Source organism: Trachurus trachurus (genome assembly GCF_905171665.1).
Source record: "Trachurus trachurus genome assembly, chromosome: 13".
Classification (NCBI taxonomy): domain Eukaryota; kingdom Metazoa; phylum Chordata; class Actinopteri; order Carangiformes; family Carangidae; genus Trachurus; species Trachurus trachurus.
This window is the reverse complement of record NC_139892.1, coordinates 16,484,646-16,506,737: the sequence shown is the minus strand read 5'-3', so window position 1 is coordinate 16,506,737 and position 22,092 is coordinate 16,484,646. Positions and strand designations below refer to the sequence as shown.

The 22,092-nt window shown below is 41.9% G+C and overlaps 2 protein-coding genes across 10 annotated transcripts in view; one reads left to right on the top strand and one right to left on the bottom strand.

Annotated features, from left to right (window-relative positions):
• The window catches only part of veph1 (ventricular zone expressed PH domain-containing 1), a gene marked incomplete at both ends in the record, with an annotated part of 63,530 nt that extends 60,558 nt beyond the window's left edge, over positions 1-2,972 (top strand). For both annotated transcript variants that reach the window (XM_083984321.1, XM_083984322.1), the window contains 2 exons: positions 2,644-2,697; positions 2,790-2,972. In XM_083984321.1, the coding sequence (XP_083840447.1) occupies positions 2,644-2,697; positions 2,790-2,972 (237 nt within the window). The remainder of the gene's footprint in view (positions 1-2,643; positions 2,698-2,789) is intronic.
• Positions 2,973-10,072: 7,100 nt separating this feature from the next.
• Positions 10,073-19,023, bottom strand: ccnl1a (cyclin L1a; the record flags this gene model as incomplete). 8 transcript variants are annotated; one of them, XM_083985048.1, is made up of 10 exons in its annotated part: positions 18,702-19,023; positions 18,381-18,455; positions 17,742-17,851; positions 15,713-15,833; positions 15,479-15,543; positions 12,992-13,091; positions 12,795-12,899; positions 12,344-12,597; positions 12,092-12,190; positions 10,073-11,966 (listed from the first exon to the last, which is right to left on the bottom strand). In XM_083985048.1, the coding sequence occupies exons 1-10, from the start codon at positions 18,939-18,941 to the stop codon at positions 11,489-11,491; spliced, it is 1,647 nt and encodes a 548-aa protein (XP_083841174.1). In that variant the 5' UTR covers positions 18,942-19,023. The 8 variants fall into 8 exon arrangements, with proteins under 8 accessions (XP_083841174.1, XP_083841175.1, XP_083841181.1 ...); XM_083985049.1 differs by lacking the exon at positions 18,702-19,023 and adding an exon at positions 17,139-17,318; XM_083985050.1 differs by lacking the exon at positions 10,073-11,966 and having other exon boundaries at positions 12,088-12,190.
• Positions 19,024-22,092: the final 3,069 nt, after the last annotated feature.

Below are 22,092 nucleotides of genomic sequence, written 5' to 3'. Positions count from 1 at the left end.
TCTTTGTTTTCAGAGCTCAGCTTGTCTTCGCCAGCACGTTCAAGAGGAGGTGGTGGTTGGTAGGTTGTGAAAGATCTTTTCCCAGCTGGGGGCTTAGATTAAGAACCAAAAAGAAAAAGAAACTGTGTTGTTAACTCTGTATTGAATGATGGAGCAGCTTGACGGAGGTTTGAAACTTTCCCAGAATCCTCGCAAAGTTTAGATTTGTGTCTCAAGGCTGTACCGTTTATTTCCAGGAGCATTTACCCAGTGGATGAAATATGTTTAGAAGACGGATGCATATTTTATCTGTTGTTCTCTAAGCCACAGTGTCCTCTCCTCTGAACACTGCACGTTCTCCTTAATTGGGTCCAGACAAAGAGTGATGCCAAACTGCATCCAGACCTGAACTTTGAGAAGTCCTTGTGCACAGGGTTTCGGCAGTGTTCCTTAATGTAAATATATACATTAGAGACCTTTTACAATATCACAGAGAATGACATTCAGTAGTGTTTTCAGTGTTATGCCAGTGAGGGAGAAAGCTAAAGAGGCAGGAGGCAGGCAAAAGCATTCAAATGTGATTCAAACTGACCACATGAAACGACCACAAAGTCTTGAAACAATCACAAGATATGTAAAGTTTCACATAGTCTAATGTAGGAGGAGGTGGGGGGCTTTTACTTGTCTCTGCCTGGCAGCCCACAGTCTCACAATCTATGCTGGGACCCGCAAATGTTTTTAAAACCTTTCAAGACCTACAGATACTAAGAATACTGAAGAGGCTGAGACAGAGAAAATAAGAGTAATATGAGAATGGATGGTTTGTGTGCTTGGGATCTTTATGCATATAGGGTATAATAGCTGTGTATGTGATTGGTAGCTGGAGGACAAGCATGTACGCACTTTATTCTGTTTACTTTTTACTCTACTTTTCTTATGGCAGAATAAACAGTAGCTTAACCTTCTGGGGGCCGATAGTTTAGTTCAACAGTTCAACCTGCTCACATTAGATAATAAATTATAATGAGTTTTTTGCATTGACCCACTCATTAAGTGCTTGCTGGGTGCGTTGACCTGCTCTGAGGAGGTTTGAAATCTGGCAGCTCGTGTTTACAGGCTCATCTGTTTGTGAGAAAATCTCAGCTGAAGAGACACAAAAAATAAACACGCACGTCATAAAACCTACAATGTGATTGTGACTGAACATGAAATAGTTCTGTTCAGCCGCCAACTGCTGTTTCACTGCTATGAACGTCAATGCCAATAAGAAGAAAACCTCCCATCAAACTTTTTTAGGGAAAGTGCAAGAAGGAATAATGATATAATAGCATAATAATGTAAATACAATAATTCTGCTTGTCTCAACAAATACATTAATCCGTCTAGATCCTCTTTTGGTGGCGTTGTCTGTTAACCTACAAAGCTGTCTGATGCCCTAACAGCGCCAGACATCCGCGTAGGAGTTTGTAGATGAGATAAAATGCTTCACTTCAGGTTTGAAATCAATCAAATGTTCGTTTGACTGGATGCATTAATCCACTGGCAGGAGTCATCAGTGTGAAACAGCAGTCAGACCCTCAGCAGAGCCAGCCGGGAGGTAAAACTGAGAACACGTCATCTCCACTTCAATGCTTTTCAACACACACACACACACACACCACAGAGAGGATGTGGTCAGTTGCCTTGAGTACTGCAGCTAGCCGTGGATCTGTGGTTTTGACCACATAACTAAGCACCTACGGGGCGAGAAGACACGGCTGTAGTGCAAGATACACACACACACAGGAACACGCCTCCCCACACGTGACATATTTTACCTTGTGGGGGTAAAACGCAGATGTGTTGTTCAGCGGAGATGAAGGATTTTGTTTCCTGCCACAAGGAAACAGCACAATAATAAAGTCTTAATTGTCATCCTGTAAATAATTTGATCTGAGGTGGTGTATGATGGAAACAACAGAACACTCCTTAAAGGGATACTTCACCCAAATTCGATAATTCACCAATTTCCTACTCACCGTCATGCCAAGGAAGGGTTCGGAGAACTTTCAGAATTATCAAAACACTTTTGGAGTTCCAGGGAGGGTCCGGCTGGCAACGGATTTTCATATAATGGCGGTGGATAGAGTTGACTTTTGAAACATCCAAATATCTCCATAGCCTACTGCTCGTCCGTACTGACCCAAGTGTCCTGAAGTCACAAGATGAAAAAGTTGTTCGAAAAAAATAAATTTGATCTCTGTTTTTAGCCTTGTTGTAGTAGTAGCTATTATTGTAGTAGAAGGTATTTGGATGTTTCATAGTGTGTGTTTTGGATGATTCAAAAGTGAGCACAAAACGCCGCGATTATATGAAAATCTGTTGCCAGCCGGACCCCCCCTGGAACTCCAGAAGAGTTTTGATGACTCCGAAAGTTCTCCAAACACTTCCTTGACATGACGGTGAGTAGAAAATTGGTGAATTATTGATTTTGGGTGAAGTATCCCTTTAAAATGCATAAAGAACTGTTTAACATGGCTGAAGATGGAAGATGGCTCTGCCTGAGCTCTAAATCACCCACAGATCTGTAGTGTTTCATATAATGGATGTTGGAAAATAATGTTTTCATTTATTCTCCTGTTTGCCAGGATTCTTTACTGCTTTTATTGTCTGTCCTCCCCACAGAAGGATGAGCTGGACGACATCCCGATCGAACTCAGCAAGGTACAAAGTGTCAAGGTGAGATATTAAAATCAGAAAATGAATTTCAAAAAATATATTTGCAGGAACGTCATCCCTCAGTTTCCTTCTCTCCTTCTTTTTTCCTACAGGTTGTAGCCAAGAAGCGTCGGGATCGGGGTCTGCCGAGGGCCTTCGAGATCTTCACCGACAACAAGACGTACGTGCTGAAAGCTCAGGACGAGAAACATGCGGAGGAGTGGCTGCAGTGCATCAACGTGGCCGTGGCTCAGGCCAGAGAGAGAGAGAACAGAGAGGCCACCACCTACCTGTGAGACAAAAACAAACACACACACACACCAAACCTGTGCATATGCAACCAAATGAACGCTGAGCGACACTCATAAAAGCTTCATAAACCACCAATAGAGTTGTGGAGAAGAAAATACCACAGGTTTGGACAAACTGTGGTAACCCTGAGGAGGGAAACACACACACACACCACACAACACATACACTGCCAGCAGCACTTCAGTAGCACTTCACATGGCCAGTGATGACGGAGCACTTTTCAAGAACAATCAAAATGACTCATTATGCAGTATTTCTTTTTTATTTACTTATTCAACCAGCAATAAAAGACTTATTCTTGAAGGATACTGCCTTCTCTACTGTTACACACCATGATACATCTGAGGAGCATCATTACCCAATGTGACACAACTGTTGAAGACTGCAGTCCTCACCTGACGGGATCTGTCAGTACGGACGTTTCAGCTCCTATACGGCTTGAACCGGGACACAGCTGTGTCCTTCAACAACCAAACAAGACCAGCATCTCCAGACAGACACTTGGGATTTATCAGTTGACTGATGCCTGGTGACTGACGCGTATATTCCAGAGTAGTATTTAGCAATAAAGACTTAACAGACCTCATAAAGATGTGTAGCAATAATGAGACTGAACAGTCACTCTTTAGAGCAGGAAGGATGAAGAGGAGCCTGATGGACAACACATGGGGAGGGCGATTGATACTTCGATACTGGAACTTTGTGTGTGTGTGTGTGTGTGTGAGAGAGAGAGAGAGAGAGAGAGAGAGAGAGAGAGAGAGAGAGAGAGAGAGAAAGAAAGAGAGAGATAGAGACATGAAGTGAATATAGTATCAAATGAATATTTTAACATTTTAGGAAATACACTTATTCATTTTCTTGTTCAGTGTTAGATAAGACGATTGATGCCACTATAAAGAGTGTAGCCTCTGCTACTGTAAATGATGAAGTTTGAGAGGGCAGCCATTGGCTTAGCTTAGCATAAAGACTGGAAGTGAGGGGAAACAGCTAGCCTAGCTCAGCCCAAAGACAGAAAATCCACCTGCCATCATCTCTACAGCTCACTAGGCAACAACTTGTATTTCATTTGTTTAGTCCTCCCATCTCCAGTCTTTATGCTAAGCTATGCCAACCAGTTTCTGTCCATAGCTTTATATTGAGGCTACTGCACTAACCTCTAGGCACGAAAGTAAATGGGGATATTTCCTAAAATGCTTGACTTCTCCTTTGATACACATATTCAAATGTGTAATATAGTTGTAGATATTCAATTCACTGTTTTTAATAATAATTTTGTACAATGTATTTTCCTTACTTTTTACTTATACTCTATTTTTCATATTTTTCATCACTAGCAACCCCCCCCCCCCTGCCCTGCCTCCCTGTACAGCAGTAGGCAACAAATCCAGATGAATTACTCTGGAATCAGAAATGATTAATCCAACACATGTTCAAAGAAAATATTTTGAACAGATTTTCTCTTTGTACTCATGTACTAAAACGACTCCTGGGACAACCCCCTTAAGAGTCTTTGCGGTGGTCAGATTTCTGTTCTTTCGCAATCCCGGTGCTGTATGGACCGGGCTATTTCTGGCCTCACGGAACAAGAGACGTCTGCAACAATTCACTCCATGTTTTTTATGAGGAGCCCTGTCAGCTCAATTGTTGCCTAATAGTGGAGTTTAGACCACAGATTTCTGAGAAAACACTGAAGTAAATTAGTGGTTTCCTTGCGGTATTAGAAACCGTGCCAGTCCAGTCATGTTGATTTAAGACGATTCAGTGAAAGGTTTAGTTTAGACGGCCAAGGAGCTGAAGGTGATCTCTCATTTTATAACAAGCCTTTACCAAAAGGTTAGAGTTTAAAAGCTTGTGTTTTTGTGGTCTGTAGATGATGTGGAAATGAGTATCTGATTATAACCCCATTTTTTTCCTTAGATTTCCTGATCCTGATTGCTGATCTACACAGCTCTCTACCTTAAGAGAATAAGCCAATGGCAATAATTGTGTGGAGCACTGTAACTCCAAAATATTACTCACTTAACCACAACGCTGATAACAAACATGTCTTGACCCAGTTAAGCTCTGAGCAGACAAACGTTCACGGTCGGCCTGTGACAAATCGATTATTTTGCACAAAGTCTGATTTTGATCTTTTATCTGGATCCACAATCCACATGTGAGGTGTGTGTCTGCTGCCCACAGGTGAACACGCAGCTCCGCGTTATGGTATCAAATGCGGTTTTGGTTAAATATATAAAAGGCGTTCAGAATATAGAAAAAAAAACGAAATAAAACCTAAGGTGGTCATAATCATGTGACAGACACGCATGTTGTCTTTGGTCTCAGCTTGTCCCACAGCTAAAACCCTGTTAGCTGTTAGTCAAAACACCGGCCTACCCGCTGTGTCAGGTTTCCACTGTTTGTACTTTTAGCTGTACCCCTCCTCAGCAGAGCTGACCTGCATCTGCTTACACATTATATTATTTACATCACGCCTCTCCGTCACATGATTCCCTCCTTCCTGCTTTTTTCTTTCTTTTTTTTTTTTAAAGAACAATGACCTACATACACAGCTGGCTACGAATCCCAAAATCAAGGGATTTCCCACAATGACTACAATAGATGTAACAGCAGTTTTAGCCTTGCTTGCAGCAGCAGCAGTATGGCTGCAAGCAAAGTTGTCCCCAGAGGATGAACCTTACTTGCAGACTTTGATGATGCCCCGACTTTTCCCCCAGCGCCTACACACAGTTGACATTTGTGGTTTTGGTTCTGGAATGGTGGCATGAATACAACTTAAAGCCAAAATCCACCTATTATTTGACCGCTGACAAGCAAATGTTACATTTAGAGCCACCCACTCCCATACACTCTCCTGTACTGACTTAACTGCGGGCTGGACATTGTTGATTTCTTGTTTAAACTGAATGTGTGATCACATGAATGTCTGCTGTCAGGCTGCCATGTTGGCCTAGTTTCCAAACCTCTGGGGCCAATAACTGGAGCCAAACAAGCTATTGTTTTAGGGTACTTTCCTCTTAATGAAACACATTTGTCGGCAGCTGTGTAAATAGACTGGAAGATATACTATGCTGTAGTATATCTGTCTGTCTGTCTGTCTGTCTGTCTGTCTGTCTGTCTGTCTGTCTGTCTGTCTGTCTGTCTGTCTATCTATCTATCTATCTATCTATCTATCTATCTATCTATCTATCTATCTATCTATCTATCTATCTATCTATCTATCTATCTATCTATCTAGGATAGTGATCTGTTGCTGTCACTGCTTTGAAGCTCAATGAGATTATATTTGCAGTTTAGAGAGCAGATATCAGGATGTGAACATGATTGACTGTGATTATTAAAGTTGCTGAATGTATAAAAAATTTTTTTTCTCTGAGCATTAATGTCTTAATAAAGATAGTAATAGTAAAAGTAGGGTTATTTGTTTATTTTGTACTGTAGACCATTGCTAAATTACATTTGATTATATGTTTGATTTTTTGATATAAGGTCAATATTTATTTTTTACAAAATGCTACTGTAACACTTAAATCATGTGTCTGGGAAGATTTAGTGAAACACTGAAGGACCTTCTTCTTCCCTTGTTTTTGTATTACTATGAATTACAAACAAATGAATGCTGTATTTGATTGACAATTAAACTGGTGTTCTTCTGGGTTGTGTATTTGCCTGTTGCACCTTTTGCATGTCTTGACACTGCCACCTTGTATTTTTCCTGACAGAATTGTACAATAAATATTTACCAGTGAAATCAGTGGATCTCTACAGTGTCTTTGTCTGTGTCTTTCACCACCTGGGTTTGGTTTTGGTCACTTGGGAGTAAAAAAAAACAAACAAACACAGAAATTATAGATAAATTGAATAATGGCTTCCTGGATCTTCACAAGAAGAAAAAGATAAATTGATTGGAACAAAGTAGGGTATTTTTCCGTGCAAGTCCAGCTTTGGCTAATTTGTCCAGTTGAATTAGCTAGGAGCCAAAAGCTCCTATCTGCTTCTTCAGTGCTCTCAGCGGAGGGTGCACACACTGATCAACACTGGCAGCAGAGAGCTAGTATCTCTGACTCATCTTCCCCAGTTATAGTTAGAAGTGCAATATCATTTAAAAGTTGCTGCACTAACACCAAACAGACCCATAAACAAACATGCACATGCAGTGACAAAGAAAGAATTACTAGAAATATTCCCAAATATGTACCCACAGGGTGAACTTTCACAACAAACATTCCTTCCTCCATGCGTGTGTCTTTGTGCTATTTCATCAAACTCTGACTCCCAAATGCTTCAGGTTGGATCGTCCAGTTGTTCTGATACTGAGGCTGGCAAAGCTGGTAGTGTGTCATTCCCAAAAAAGCTCTAATATGTTCCCATTTGAAGCAGAGAGATGTCACGCAGGAATAAAAAAAAGGCTGACCAACCACAAGCTGGGGGATGACTCAGCATGAAGAATTACGGTATGTACGTTTTGGCAATTTGATAGTTTATTCTGTCTTTGTGGTGTTGTTTTACACAATTATGGTCCATAAAAAACAGAAAGAAACATAATTTCTACTTCAACTGGCATTTTCTTTGCATACCTAAACCTAAAGTAACGACACACATTTTTATGTGTTTAGGTTCATACTGTAACCAAACCATAAATATCTGATGTACAAAAGAGCAGTCATAGCTCTTCTGGGAACTAAAACCTCATTGTATCACAATAAAGAGATTCAGGGTGAAGTAGATTTAAGTCATGCATCTGTGCATCTCTGCTTCTTCATCCCTCCCAGGGAATTCAACCCCTCCCATCACAACACTTCATCAATAGGTGGGATTGTACCTGACAGGAATATACGATGATCCGCCTCCACTATCAGTTCAGCACACTGCCAATGATTCAATCAAACAACCAGTGGGACTGACCTTCTTTCTCTGATGTTTGCAGATGTTTAATTGGACATCCATCCATCTATCCTTCCACTGATCCAGGGTCAGGTTGCGGTGGCTCCTTCCGGGGGATCCCAGGGTGTTCCCAGGCCGGAGGTGATATAATCCTTCCAGTGAGTTCTGGGTCTGCCCTGGGGGTCTCCTCCCGGTTGAACATGCTGGGTATGAGGCATCCTCAGCAGACGCCCGAACCACTCTACTAATTTGCCAGGACAGCGCGTTCATATCTGATGAAACTTGTCTGTTGTTGTTTTTTACATATTCAGTGCTGCGTTTTCCTGTTCACACATGTAAAGCAAGAAACTTGAATCCCTGTAAATAACATTTTTACACAAGATTGTCCTTAAAAAAGGCAATGACTTTTTTTTTTTTACCACAAGGGGGCAGCAGAAGCAAGTTGGTGACAATTTCCACTTATTACAATAACAGCTAGTTATATACATACAGACAATGTGTAACATGGTTCTGTTCAATCAGGTGAACTTCCTCCCTTTAGGCCACATCTGGCACCAGCTAATTGCTCATTTTTCCAGTCTGGTATTAAGCTTTAGGTGAAAACAGCTGCCTATTGCAAAACACATCCCTCAGCTATACAAGTCAGTTACAGTAATATCGATTAAGCATTTTAACAATTTCCAGAACTTAAAATGGGATCTAATTAACAAGGGAGTGTGTGAATGAATAGTACAGGTGAATGCCTACAGGCAGCCATTAAAGCCTTTACAGCCTGGTCTGTAACTCTGTGGCTTCACGCTGATCAAAGGAGTGTAAAAACTATTAAGTCCATATCAGTGTCACTTAACAATGTAATAAAACGAATAGATTTGTTGTATCCTTTACATTCCCGGCACATTTTTTTTTTACAACAGGGGGAGATTTGAGTGGCGCCAGGATAACTCTTTTAGTGACTGATGTGCATCCTCACTACGCTATGATCCGATAAAGTCGCCCCATAAGAGAGTGTTTTATGGGGGGAGGGAGCAGTAGTCTTCAGTAGTGGATATCTCAAAAGCTCAACAAATCATTTCAACCTGTCAGCGCCGCTGATAAGATGGGGCTGATGTTCAGAGTTGAATTATCGCTGCACTGGGGTTTTTGTCAGGTGGGGTTTCACATGGATGGAGCACATTGAGTGACTTGGGGCCAACTATTGTTTGTCTCTGTGGTGTGATCTGACCTTTCACTCACTTCAGGGAAGATTTACAGATGTGTCAGGACATCAGCCAGATGTGGATACATGAGTGTGTGAAGGTGCTTGAATGTGCTTCAGAGGAGGGTGTGCTTTGGCAGAGTCTACATTGTTGACAACGAAGAGGCTTACAGTGACATAAGTTTCCCCAACATGTCCTCTAAATGCCACTTGTTTAAAAAGGATGGCAGTCTTTCTTGGCAGAGATGTGTTGAATGAATTAACTTGTGTGATTAAGGGATTTAATTCTGGCTTTCAACCACATTATCTTAAATCTAAACATGTTGTTTGAAGGATGACGCCACGTTGGCCTCTCCACTGGAGAATCTCCCCTAATCTCATTTGTTAATTTCGTATTAAGTAACATTTGGCTCAGGACTTTTCTGTTTGCATAATCTTTGGCAAAAATACAACAAGTAAAGCATAATTAAATAAAATGTCTTCAGTATTATTACTGTTAGTATTAGTGCCTAGTATTTTCATATGGATTTCTGGATGGATCTGGTAAATAACCTTAATTAGTAACTTATATGTTACATGTAATTTCATATTAACTATTAGGGAACAATGTATTACAGACAACCCCCAGGTGTCTTATGTCTGTTGGCAGCCAAGTCATTTCTACCTACGGTCAACAGCTCCCTCTGGCTGCCAAGGAACTCATTTCTACCTACGGTCAACAGCTCCCTCTGGCTGCCAAGGAACCAACAGGATACAGCCCACCCCTACAATATTCAAAATTTGCTAATATAATTGCAAATACTATAGATGATACACGTAGCTCTGTAGCTACACTATCAGGTGGGTATGTTGGGTAGATAAGACATAACACGCACTATCCAAATAGTAACAATAACTCTAACACTGAATAAATATGTATGACTTGTGCCGCCTACAAAGGTTGTATCATTTTGTTTAGTGTGTTATTTAATCACTCTTGCACCAGTTAAATGAAGATTCAGATCAGTGGCATATCTCATTTATTATTGAATAAAAATTGGACATGAACACGTGCAGACTAAAAACCAGTGTAACAAATTGACAACCCTAAAATGTTTTTTGAAATCAAGTCTGCATCCCCTGCTGTAAAAAAAGAAAAAAAAACAAAGAAAAACTCATGTATATAACCTGTTTGCTTTTCTGAAACTGTACAAAACACAGCTTTAGCAACATACACCGTCCAAATAAAAACGGACAATGGAAACAAAAACCGCTTGCCTGCCAGTCCCTTTATGTGCAAACATTGATCTTTCCTGAATGATTTTTTTTTTTATTGTACATTTATTCATTCATTCATTCCATCCTTCCACTGATCAGTTTGCTTTTATAAATCAAAGCGTTCACATTTGTCAGTGGATATCAACCCATCTTTACACTGTAAATAAGTTTCTTTTTCCCCCTAAGTCCATAACTTTACATGTAAAACCAAAAAACAAAAGGGTCAGCTAGAGGGCTGGTAGACATGTGTGGGAAGGAGTATCATGGGAAAATAAAGAAAATACTATAGATGGAGGAAACGATGACAGGCCCTGGACTGATGTCACTCTGCACTGACGCCTTCAATCCATCCACTACTGATCACACCTGACCAGAGGAGGGAGTGAAAGGCTCAACACTGGTAAACTTACAAACAGTCCACGTCGTGCTGGTAGTTACTGCTGCATACTGGGTTCCTCAGACGCACACCTTCAAATCTAGTCTAACAACATCAAACACCGCTGCCAAATATCAGCTAACAGGTGTACTGCTGTGTAGATGAATCAAAGCAATGAATATTCTATCACCAAGACGTCTGAGCATGCAAAAGCTATGTGCAGGATTCAGGCAATTTCAACAGCGTTTCAGTAACTGCCTCGCATGTCAGGGCTTTTCATAAAAGGATTTTATTATTAGGACACAAATTAATGTTTCTAGTTTTTGTCATTTGGCTTAGGCCAACAAAATTCAAGGTTTGAGAGAATCGACATTCCTGTTAAATTATACTGCTCAAGTTCAGGATGCATGTGAGGAACCCAGAAAGTCAACTAAATTGGTATTGAGGCTAGTAACTTACCCAAAATGAACTCAAACCTGATGTGTTCTCCAACATGGCAGATGTGCAGCATTTGGCTCTGACAGCTGCTGCTGCTGGGTCATTACGCCCCAGGACAAGTCAGCAATGTCATCTGTCAATCAGCAGATATTTGGTTTACTTCCATATACATAAGTTAAAGCACAACTACTCAAACTTTCAAGACGTCTAGATGTGGTCGTGAACTTCATTTTACTAGACTGTATTAATCAGCTATCAGAGAACAGACAAGGTTTGACTTTGTTTTGAGTGTACTGAAAATATTTCAGTGACCATCAGCCCCAGAGCTCGTCTGTCGGGGTGGTGTCTCAGCGCCGGTGACGGCTGTGTCCTGAGTGGCCACTACTGCTGTGGTGTTTGCTCTTGTGGCTACGCTCCCTCTCTCTGTCCCTTTCGTAAGACCGAGACCTCTCCCTGTCCCTCCTGTCTCCTCGATGGCCGCCTCCTCGCTCGTGTTTGTGTTTCTTTGTAGAGAGGTCAAAGGAGCCGCGGTCTCTATCTCTCTCCCGCTCCCTCTCTCTGTCCCGGTCCCTGTCTGATTTGACTGGAGTGCGGGACCGTGAACGAGAGCGCGAACGCTTCCTCTTGTGACCGGATCCTCCGCCTCCACTGTTACTGTGGCGTCCGCTCGGCTTGGAGTCACTACCGCTGTGGTGGCCGGTCTTGGACTTGAGGTGGGGGAGGAGGGGTGAGGGCTGGTGTCGCCGGGGGGAGGGGCTACGACTGGCAGAGCGGGAACGTGAGCGAGAGCTGTAGGTCCCTGAGCGACTGCGCCTGCTGTTGTAACTGTGGGAAAAAGAGAAGATGCACATCCAGCTGTTACCAAACTGCTTTTAGACTTAAAGCTAGAAGTCACACTCTGTAACAAGTTAGGACTTTAAACCAAAAAACTATGTGGTAAATTATCTTACTGTCTGCGCGGAGATCGAGATCTGGACCGCGAGCGTGTTCTTGATCGGGATCTACTTCCACTCCTGCTGTTCCTTCCTATCTTCACCTCTTTCCTTAACCTGGTGGGGAAAAGAAAAACAAACATTTGATTTATGGAGTCAAGGACACAAACATTTGTTGGCTATTACTAAAAACAATGAGTCTAAACAAAACAACAAGGAAAATAAGAATTACTGTTACTAAAATGTCCTCGAATTACAATCATTTCTTACCCGTTGTGGGGACTCTTATTGGCCTGAGTCCGGTTGTCTGGCTCCTTCTTAACTGGTTTAAGAGTCTGGGGATTTGGGGACTTCTCATCAACCTTGGCGAAATTCGGGGAGCAGGGCTTTGACGCAGGAGAGAAGCCACCCAGTGTGGACAGTGCAGGGGTACCGTCAGGATTAAGGCCTTTGGCCTTCAACTTAGCCTCGGCCAAGAACACCTTCCTCCGCTCCACCTCCTTCTCCAAATGATCATAATTAGGCTGGAGGGAAATTGAAAAGAACAAATCAAATAATCAGTTTAGAAAGACAACACAGAGTAGTGGCTGCTGAGAAAATTATGCATTATCACACTATTGACAACAGGTTTTTATAAATGTCAGTTTCTTTGATGATGTGCATAAATAGCTTTCTATACTACAGTGATTAATAACTTAGTGGACCAGTTTTGTTAAAGTACCTTCTTCCTGGTGTAAAGTTTCAGGGTGGTGATGCAGATGTCTTTAATCTCATCTTCACTGGCACCAAACAGCAGGTACCAATTAGGTCTGGATGGCAGCGGTATCTGAGGGGAAAAAGATGCACAAAGGGCTGTAACACTAGAAGGCGCTCCACTGTGAAGCTGTGACACTCGGGGTAAACAACACTTCCTCTTACCTGCAGCGCTCGAGCAGCGAGGTATATGCAGGCACAGGCGATGGTCTCAGCTTGGAACCTCACGAACACATTCGTCCTCAGGCTGTCGTTCATGTAGTTCCTACAGAGGGAAAAAGAACATAGAAACAAAAACATAGCATCTTTTCTACACAAAACAACTTGTACCAGTACCGGCATCTTCAGGTTATTACTGCAGGTCCATTATTCACTTTCAAATCGAGACTTATCTTGTCATTAATTCTTGATGAATGAATGACTGGTCACTGATACACTGGGGAACTTAATGACCAACTGTGTGTGGACTGATCTTTAGTCCTGATATAGGTTAGCTACAAAGCCAAAGGTGGCACTTTTTGTTTTACTTAAAAGGAGTGCTGAAGTGAGATTTGCATTTTGATGTCAAGTTTAACTTTGTCCATTTCTCTCTGGGGCATCCATAGGAGTGCTGTATGTCACAGGTAAAGCATGAAGACACAAATGGGAAATAATCTACTGAAGACCTGCCGAGACCATCTTACCACAAACCACGACCCAAGAGTAACTACATTAGGGCGAATGATGATCAAGACGATGACACATGCCTTGTAAGGTGGGGAACATGCAGGCATACCGATGAACAGCGTTCATCTACAATGCAGTTGCCACTTCCAGATTGTTAGATCTGAGGGGGACAGGGAGGCACAGCATGTATGGTGGAAAGCATGACACTAGTTACTGGGAATCAGTTGCATGTTGGTGAAATCCAATGATCCACCACTAGTCTCATTCTGACAACTTTGTATGTTTAGTGTCTGGATTACAATACATTTCTCATGCATAACCAGAACTTCCCAATTAAAAAGAAATGCCATCCAGCCCAGAGCTGAAACTGAACCCATAAGAGCATTGATTCTAGGTATGCAACCCCATTCCAGTATGTGGCATTGAAACTGAACTAAAAGACAGTAGGTGGCAATCTAGACCTCACTACTGAGGTTTACTGAGATTATGCGTCAGTGGGTTGTCAAGGACAATGGGTAAATGAGATTAGCCGTTGGGAGAGCATTAGGGAAGACAAAATGGCCAGGATGTGAATCAGGCAAGTACAGAGTGGTGTGAACATCTATGTCCGTAAGAAACATAGAAGTCAAAGGGACAAAAACATGTGTGACAACACAAACATGATAAAACCCCCCTGATACACTAACTCATTGATCCTACTCACATTATTAAGAGGAACTACAACCAGGCAAAAAAAAAAAAAAAAAAAAACTAAAACTAATCACAAAGCAGTGCAACCCTTCCACAGCTGTGACACTTCTGCATATGCATAGTGTCAATGAGTGTGCAAATTTCTACCCATTCACATTAAATGTACGGCTCCACTGGAAGTGTGCAAGCAACTGTTTAAAAACCTGCTACACAGGGATTACTTCCAGTCTACCCTGCCTTCAACAAATGACCAGACCTGCACCTTGGCTGGTCAATCTATGCCAACGCTACTACAGATAACATGTGGCCGTCGGATTCTGACTGCTGCGTGGGCGAGACAGGTCCTTGGAGGCAAAACCTGAGAACTGGATCAGCCTGTAAGACAGACACATGTCTGGACACCACGTCAGTTGGGGACAGGACACAGTATGCTACTGTAAATATAAAAAAAATAGGCAGGTAAGCTGGTCAAAACGTTATTCTGTTCTGGCTAAGTTTACCTCATTGCTAGATGCAAGTAAACTAGGAAAGTCAGAACATAAACGTATCTGTAGCTACTTGACAAAAATAGGTATTACAGTTGAAACCGTTGTAGTAGCAAGACCAAAAAATACAAATCCTTTTGGACACCCAAGAGAAAACAAGACGATGTTGGCTGTTGGGAAAGGCCCGCCCGCCCCCTTCAGTGAATCTCGGCATTGGGATTGGCTGTCTGGAGAGGGGCAGCCAGCCAATAGGGGAAGCTTCCTGAGGTCATGTGGTTGGAGGAGGCAGAGTTCAGAGGTTCTTTATGTGACTTACCAGCATGGACTACCCTTTAATCAAAGAGTAGAGAGAAAGGACAAAGTTAAACCGAGTTCTCTGGGCACCGAAAAATCAAAACAGACTTTATAGCAAAGCCATGTAAGGGCAGACAAGAGAGTGAGACACATAATAGGTTTGCAATAAAACTAATTGCTCCATCAGATATATAAAATAAAAAAGGAGGTGGAAGGGTTAAAAATGGAGTGAGGGAATGTCGCAGTCAGACCTGGGCAAAATGGATGTTGAATGGTTTTCAAATTTGTTTAAAAACACATGTGGCACTTGATTACCACTTATCTGACAGGTGTTGTTTCCATATATGGGTGTGTCCCACGTTCCTGGCAGATAAATCAAGTGCTCTTCAAGTTACTCAACCTTTTTGAAACTCCTTCAACTTCATGTTTTAGCCCAGGTCTGGTGGCACTTCTTGTAGACATGACACAGGTTGCTGCTGTGGGGTATGGTCAGTGAAGAACCAGGAAGCAAACTTACCAGGCCGTCTGGACCAGCGTCTGGTTCTTTTCACATTCCAGGACTTGAAGGTACATGACGATGATCTGGAAAGGCAAAATGATTGCATATTAACGGACACAATCAGAGCCAGGCCTGACATTGTTCAGAGAAGTAAGGACGTACGTCCTGTGTGGCTATGTCTGTATGAGGAAACAAACTTAAAGCTGCAGTAACTAAACAAGTGAAATGTTTTTAAGCGTGGTTTCAACTCACCTTATGTGGATGCTTGACATGCACACAGAATCCCAGCTCCTTCAGGACCCGACGTTCCGCTTTGATGACTTGATTTTTGGTATTTATGTAGTTCTGATCAAGTATCAATGAACTTGGAGTCCTAGTTTATAAAGGAATCAAAATCAAAAAATAATGTTTCCCCCCTTTCGAAAATAAAAGTTATCAAGGAAAGTGCCCTTCTGTTTTCTTGCTCTTTGCTCTTTTTTCCCGTTTCAACCAACTAAAGCAACAGGTCTAACTGTTTGCATGCCTGACAGTTTGCTGGGGTTTGTGGACTCCTGTGGTTCCAGTGAAAGCTCATGGGATCGTTGGATAACTCTCAACCTCTATCACCCCGTGCCACAGCTTTGACAGAAATATCAACTGTTCATTGTCTATGTCACTTCCTCAATGTGGATTTTACTGTCTTCAAACTTCAACTGTAGACTCAAACTAAACATCACCAACCACTAATTCCTGCTAAAGTACACTGAATTTTTCTTCCCTCAACAATCTGACAAGTAACCAAAACAATCTACAACTGCTGCTATTTTCATGGACAGTATATCAGAACTCAGAAAATTTCAGAGTGAATTTTTCTTTATCTGATGACTACAATTCAAGTTCTCTGCCAACAGAATACTGTACTAGCCTACAAAAGGTGCTGCGTAAACAAAGCATATTAATTAAAATGCTACAGACACTGGCAAGGACTGAGAAATTCTATGTTAATAATAATAATGGTAAAAAAACACTGATACATAATTTAAGTTCACATGGATGTGTATAACGTCCACTGCATTAGGTACCATTTAAGGTATACAATGCAAGAACAAAACACAGCTCGACTGAATAGTAAATCAGTGCTTAACCTTATCAGAACCTAATCAAATTTAAGATCCAAAGCTAAGTCTCTCTTAACACTGAAATTTATATATGAATGCTGTCATGCTACAAACGACATGCATCAGAGGAAAAAAACAAAAACAAACAAAACACATTCCAAGGACCAAAGTGGTGTCTTTGCTAAAAATGATAATTTGCAGCCCAAATCCACGCCTACATTCTTCCTACCAGTGCATCACATTTATCATATTGATTCAAATAAACTACTTATCTTGCCAAACTACAAAGGTTACAATGCATGCACTGACCCTGCACAAACAGATAGCCTGCATAGACCACAACTATCCAGTAATTTATCCTAACTTCAATGAACAAGGTGATATTTCTATAAAAGCCATGGGGAACAATTGGTGAATGGGGTGTTGCTCTTTAAGCACAAACAAAATGCATGGTGAGGAGCAGTCAGAGAAGAAAACTACATTACCCAAGGGTCCGCAGATTGACGGACAGATACCCAAAGCTTATGATTGAACCACAGGAGTCCTCAATGCACCCCGGGGGCCAAGGACCTTCGGCCAACCTGTCATCCCCGATCCCAGTGCCCCGCGGTGGCTCAGACCACGGGCGTCTCCCACAGGAGGGGGGGTGGGGTGGGCCTGGGGGAGGAGAGAGACCCCCTCGCATCATGGTTGTCATGCCGACTGCTTCATCTTTACGTACCATTCCACATCACCCAGGCTTTGGTAAATGTAGCTGGTCGCTGTTAGTTGGTTGCAAGGGAAAAAAGAAGCCAAGTTAATGCCAAGGTCTATAGCACTGACATGAACAGATTTGTATGAAGACAAAGGCACATAAAAAAGTAGTTGTGCCTTGTCTTACAATGTACTCCAATCAATTTTCAAAGTGAGTTTGTTGAGAAATCATTTTCAGTGTAATGTCAAACTCAGATGTCATATGTAGACAATTACACTTTTGAAACTACCAGTGAAGCGGAAACTGAAAAGTTTTAAGATGGTTTAGAGTACATGGGTAAACAGAAGAGCACTTTCACAGCAAAACAGATCAACATCATACAACATTGGATAAAAACAAAAAAAACAAATGCAATGCAACATGTTCCATGTAACAAAATCATAATTTGTTATTTCCAAATGAGATGGCTGATTTCAATATCAGTGCTTACTTTTTGCCTCTCATCTGCCGTAGATGGTGGAAAACATTGATGACGTCTCGTATTCGTCTCGGCGCTTCTTCGATCTTGGAGGCCAAGTTGATACAAGCCATGGCAACAATCTGTTAAGATAATCAAGGCAAGAAGATGGAAGGAAGGGTTCAACAACTGTGTTGTGGACAAAACTGTGGCAAGAGCTTTTACTTAAGTTATTGATTTTAGTTGATGATCATGATTATTACCATGATAAGTAATGTTCTCCATGTTAATCAGCGAGTGGCATTTAATTTTCTGTATAGGAATACTGATTGTCTGTGGTTTACTGCAGATACTCACAACATAACGTTGCCGAGATTAGTTTAGTTAAATGACACTGATCAGTCAACTAAAGAAAACGTTTCATAGCATGTTTACAAATAAGCGGGTGTTACACTATTAAAATATAGCTGTCTCAGTGTCGTCGTTGTTTTTTCGGTTTGCTCAACAGTGAGCTTCAACGTGCAGCTTCTTTTGTCTTCAAGAAGCTGAAGAACTGTGGTACACAATGTATCGACAATATGGCTGCCACAAACGCAACCATAACGTTATGCTATGTTAGCATAACGAGCAACCGGTGGCCTGACAATGAACCGTAAAACTGAACGGACTCACCTCAAAACTGTGCTTGACGAAGGACTTGGAGTAGAAAAAACGATGAAAGAGCACCTGTCCCGTTGCCATTGCCACCTGCAGACAGAAACAGAGACACACATTTTGACGTTTAGTGTTGTATAAGCTAAGCCTCACCTTGCACAATGGACCGCCGCCATTTTAATTCCACCACGCCAACGTCAAAGAGCTAAATTAGCATTAGCATCCGCTAAAAACCAGGCCGTGGTATGTTGAGAACTAGAACCAAACATCAATCTTAGCGCGTTGTGAATGAAAACACACACCGACGCGTATATTAACAATACATGCAAAGGGTTTAACCTGAGGTAGCCGGAGAAGGATGCCCGCCGACTGGATAAGTTCACATCCAAGAATGCGAAGGTCGGTCTCCGTGTTCAGGTCGAGGCCGTCGAGCATCGACGGCGTCGGAGAGAGCCTTTCCTCCGGTATGAGCGAGTTATCGATCGTAAGGTACACTTCCGAGTAGACTTTGTCACCAATAAGGATGCCATCGTTGTTTGTGGATGCGTTGGAAGATACAGAGAGAGGACCCGCGGCCATCGTCACCCTAGAAAACAGCAGTTACCAGTTACGGCTTTAGCTCAGCCTTGACGGAACGACGGCGCCGGGGCAGGGTGAGTAACAAAGTACGTGACGTCAGGAACCTGCTGACTCTCAACCGGCAGTGTGCACGTCCGCGGAGGTAAAATAGTCCTGCACAGAACAGAAACTCCACACATTTCTCTAAACTTTTCATAAAATGTCCTGGCAGTTGGCACATACACACAAAATGCACACTCTCATGGTTCATCAATGTTCACTGGTTTAACACCTCTTAATTTTGGTGAACAGGTTGCTCACAGTCCAAAGTTAATTAGCCTATAGCCTGGCCCTACATGATAACTGTATGTAAATTGTTTTACTTTTGCAATAGCTAATTTAGGTAATGTAAAGGATAGTATAGGCTATCAAAACCCATAGTTTGAGATGTCAAATAATGACAAATGAACTTCAATACAAACATGTTTGTATAAAGTGTAATTGTCATAATATAAAACATTTTTTGACCTCTTATATCCTCCTGCCATAGAGAAAACATGATGTGTTACACGTTTCAATCTGTTTATTCAACAAATGACTGTAGGCTACATATTTGCCGCTCATTGAATAGAATAGAATAGAATAGAATAGAATAGAATAGAATAGAATAAACTTTATCGTCCCACAGGGGGAATTTGTTGTGGACTGGAGTGCATGGTAAAGGCTGCCATAGACAATATACCTGAAATACACAAGACAGTTTGAGACATGTGTACACTCATGACACACCCAGTAAAAGATTTAAAAAGAAAAACAGACAAACAGAACATCAGTTATTAGGTTACACACTTCCCAGGAAAAAAATAAAATAATAATAATAAAAAATAAAAATAAAACAAGGACCACTACTTATGTGTCCTTTTGCCCCCTTAAGCATCACTCGTGTTGTCATTTCTCATCATCTCATAATATATTCTCATTGTCGTGGTCATCGTTGCTTCTCAGACATCACTTAAAGGAGAAGGAGGAAGTGACTGACTCACCACCATCGGTTACTGTGACGTATTTACGGGAAAGTCCAGACTTCTCACCATTACCACTGGAACATATCCATCCGCCATTTAAAAAAGGGGTTAACAACAATGATAATTAACACAATTATTATGGAATTAAATTAAGGGCTTATACTGGCAAGACAGTTGATATTTGCTAAAAATAAATAAATAAATGAATCAACATTTGTATTCCTAATTTAAGACAGTGAACTGGAAGTCAGAAATATATCAACTCTCTTAGCTATGTTTCTAATTAATAATTTCTACACACAAAAAGCCAGGAGGGGTCAGCAAATCAAAATAACTGAAGGCAAATTTTGAACTTAATTTTAAGATTGTTGCTTCTAATTGTGCCAAAGAATTTGCCGCTCCATGTGAACAGATAAGCCAGCACAGGGAACATTGTGTTCAGCCCTGAGAACATGCAGCCTGAAGCCCTGCAGTGACTACAAACAGACAGCAGAGAGAACCAGAGACCCATCAGTTTGAGTTTCACCACCCCAAGTGAAGCTGTGTGTTTCCTGGGCTCAGTGAACTCAGAGAGGACTCACACACTGACCTTGTACCAAATTCCCACCAACAAGACCTGATGCTGCAATGCAGTTTACTGCAATGTCTGGCTATACAGCTTTACTGCCAATAAGTGATTCGTGGGGCTTATGCTGCTGCAGTGTGAATGTTGTAGCCTAATGTATGTGTACATTTAGGCTACATACATTTTACTGCTCCTGTTGGTTTGTCGTCAACAAGAGAGCAACTATCCTGAATGCTGCATATTTCAATGCAAGTCATTTGTAACTTGCTGCACCACATATAGCCAACTGGCTCTAATCACAAGGTCTCTTCTTGAACATGGGCCTTGTCAAAATTCTGGTAAAACAAGGTAGCTAATAGGGATATGATAATATTTCGCAAAAAAAAGTTAAGTCAATATTGTTAATTTGTTTGTCTATCTTGTTTTCTGGCCTATTAATCATCACATGAACCTTCATGTTTACAGTATTTTGTCATCTATCGGACTGGTTTACAGGAAACCTGGGGCCAGGTAAGTTTCCAGTGACAGGAGCTCTGGTTCTCGTCTGGGTCTGCAGGAAAATATGGCGATGTTGTCACGTTTGCAAAACTCACAGAGGTGAGGAAATGAGGGTGTCAGTAGAAACCCAAGAGCAAATTATTGCTCTGCAACCCACTCACAGTTTAATCCCACCATGGTTGGTTATTTCCTGAGGTCATGTATTTGCATGTGTGTGTGCCTGTGTGTGTCTGCAGCTTTTATAAGCAACAGCTGTAATCATGCAAACATAGCATGGAGGTCCACTTTCATAAACTGTTTGAGGCTCTATGTGGCATGTAAGGGACACACACGCACGCACACAGATTTCAGTTTTACTAATACAACACATAAGGTGGCGGACTGAGGTCTCATTGTCCCTGTCATAAACCCACACCTACAAGCAGCACCTCTGGCCCCTGCACTTACGCAGTTACCACAGCGACAAGAATGCTGAGCATTCTTTCTCCGGTTGCCTGGGTGACACCAGTTATAGGGTGTGGGAGGGCTCACGGGACGGCAGAATTCCGGAACGACCATAACCACGCAGGAGAGAGGCGTTCAGGGACGCCCAGTGACGAACAAGGGGTTTAGTTATACACACACACACGCCACTCCCTGTAGCGTGTGTGTGTTTACGAGCAACTTGCACAGATTCCCCAGGGACACGTGTGCATGCCTGCCCTGCTATGATAATTACTGCGAAGAGATCACACTCCAAATGTGTGCGCATGGCATGCACGTATGAATGTTTGTGTGTATGTTGGGGCGGGAGCGTGGGGTGGGGGGGTATTTACCAAGAGGGAGTAAATCTGAATGTGTAAGCAATCAAAAGCCAATATAATCTTTGTCTTTGTGCTGTGTGTGGCTGTTAACGCACATATCAAGATGTATATAGTGTTTCAATGAGTTGTATGTATTCATGCCAGATCTCTGCCTTAAGGCTCTTTCTCAAACATACACACACACACGCACACAAACCAGGAAGGACAGCAGGTCAAGGGGCTACAAAGCAAGGGCATGAGCAAAGGAAAAAAAGCCACAGTGAAAGAGCAGAGGGGAGTAG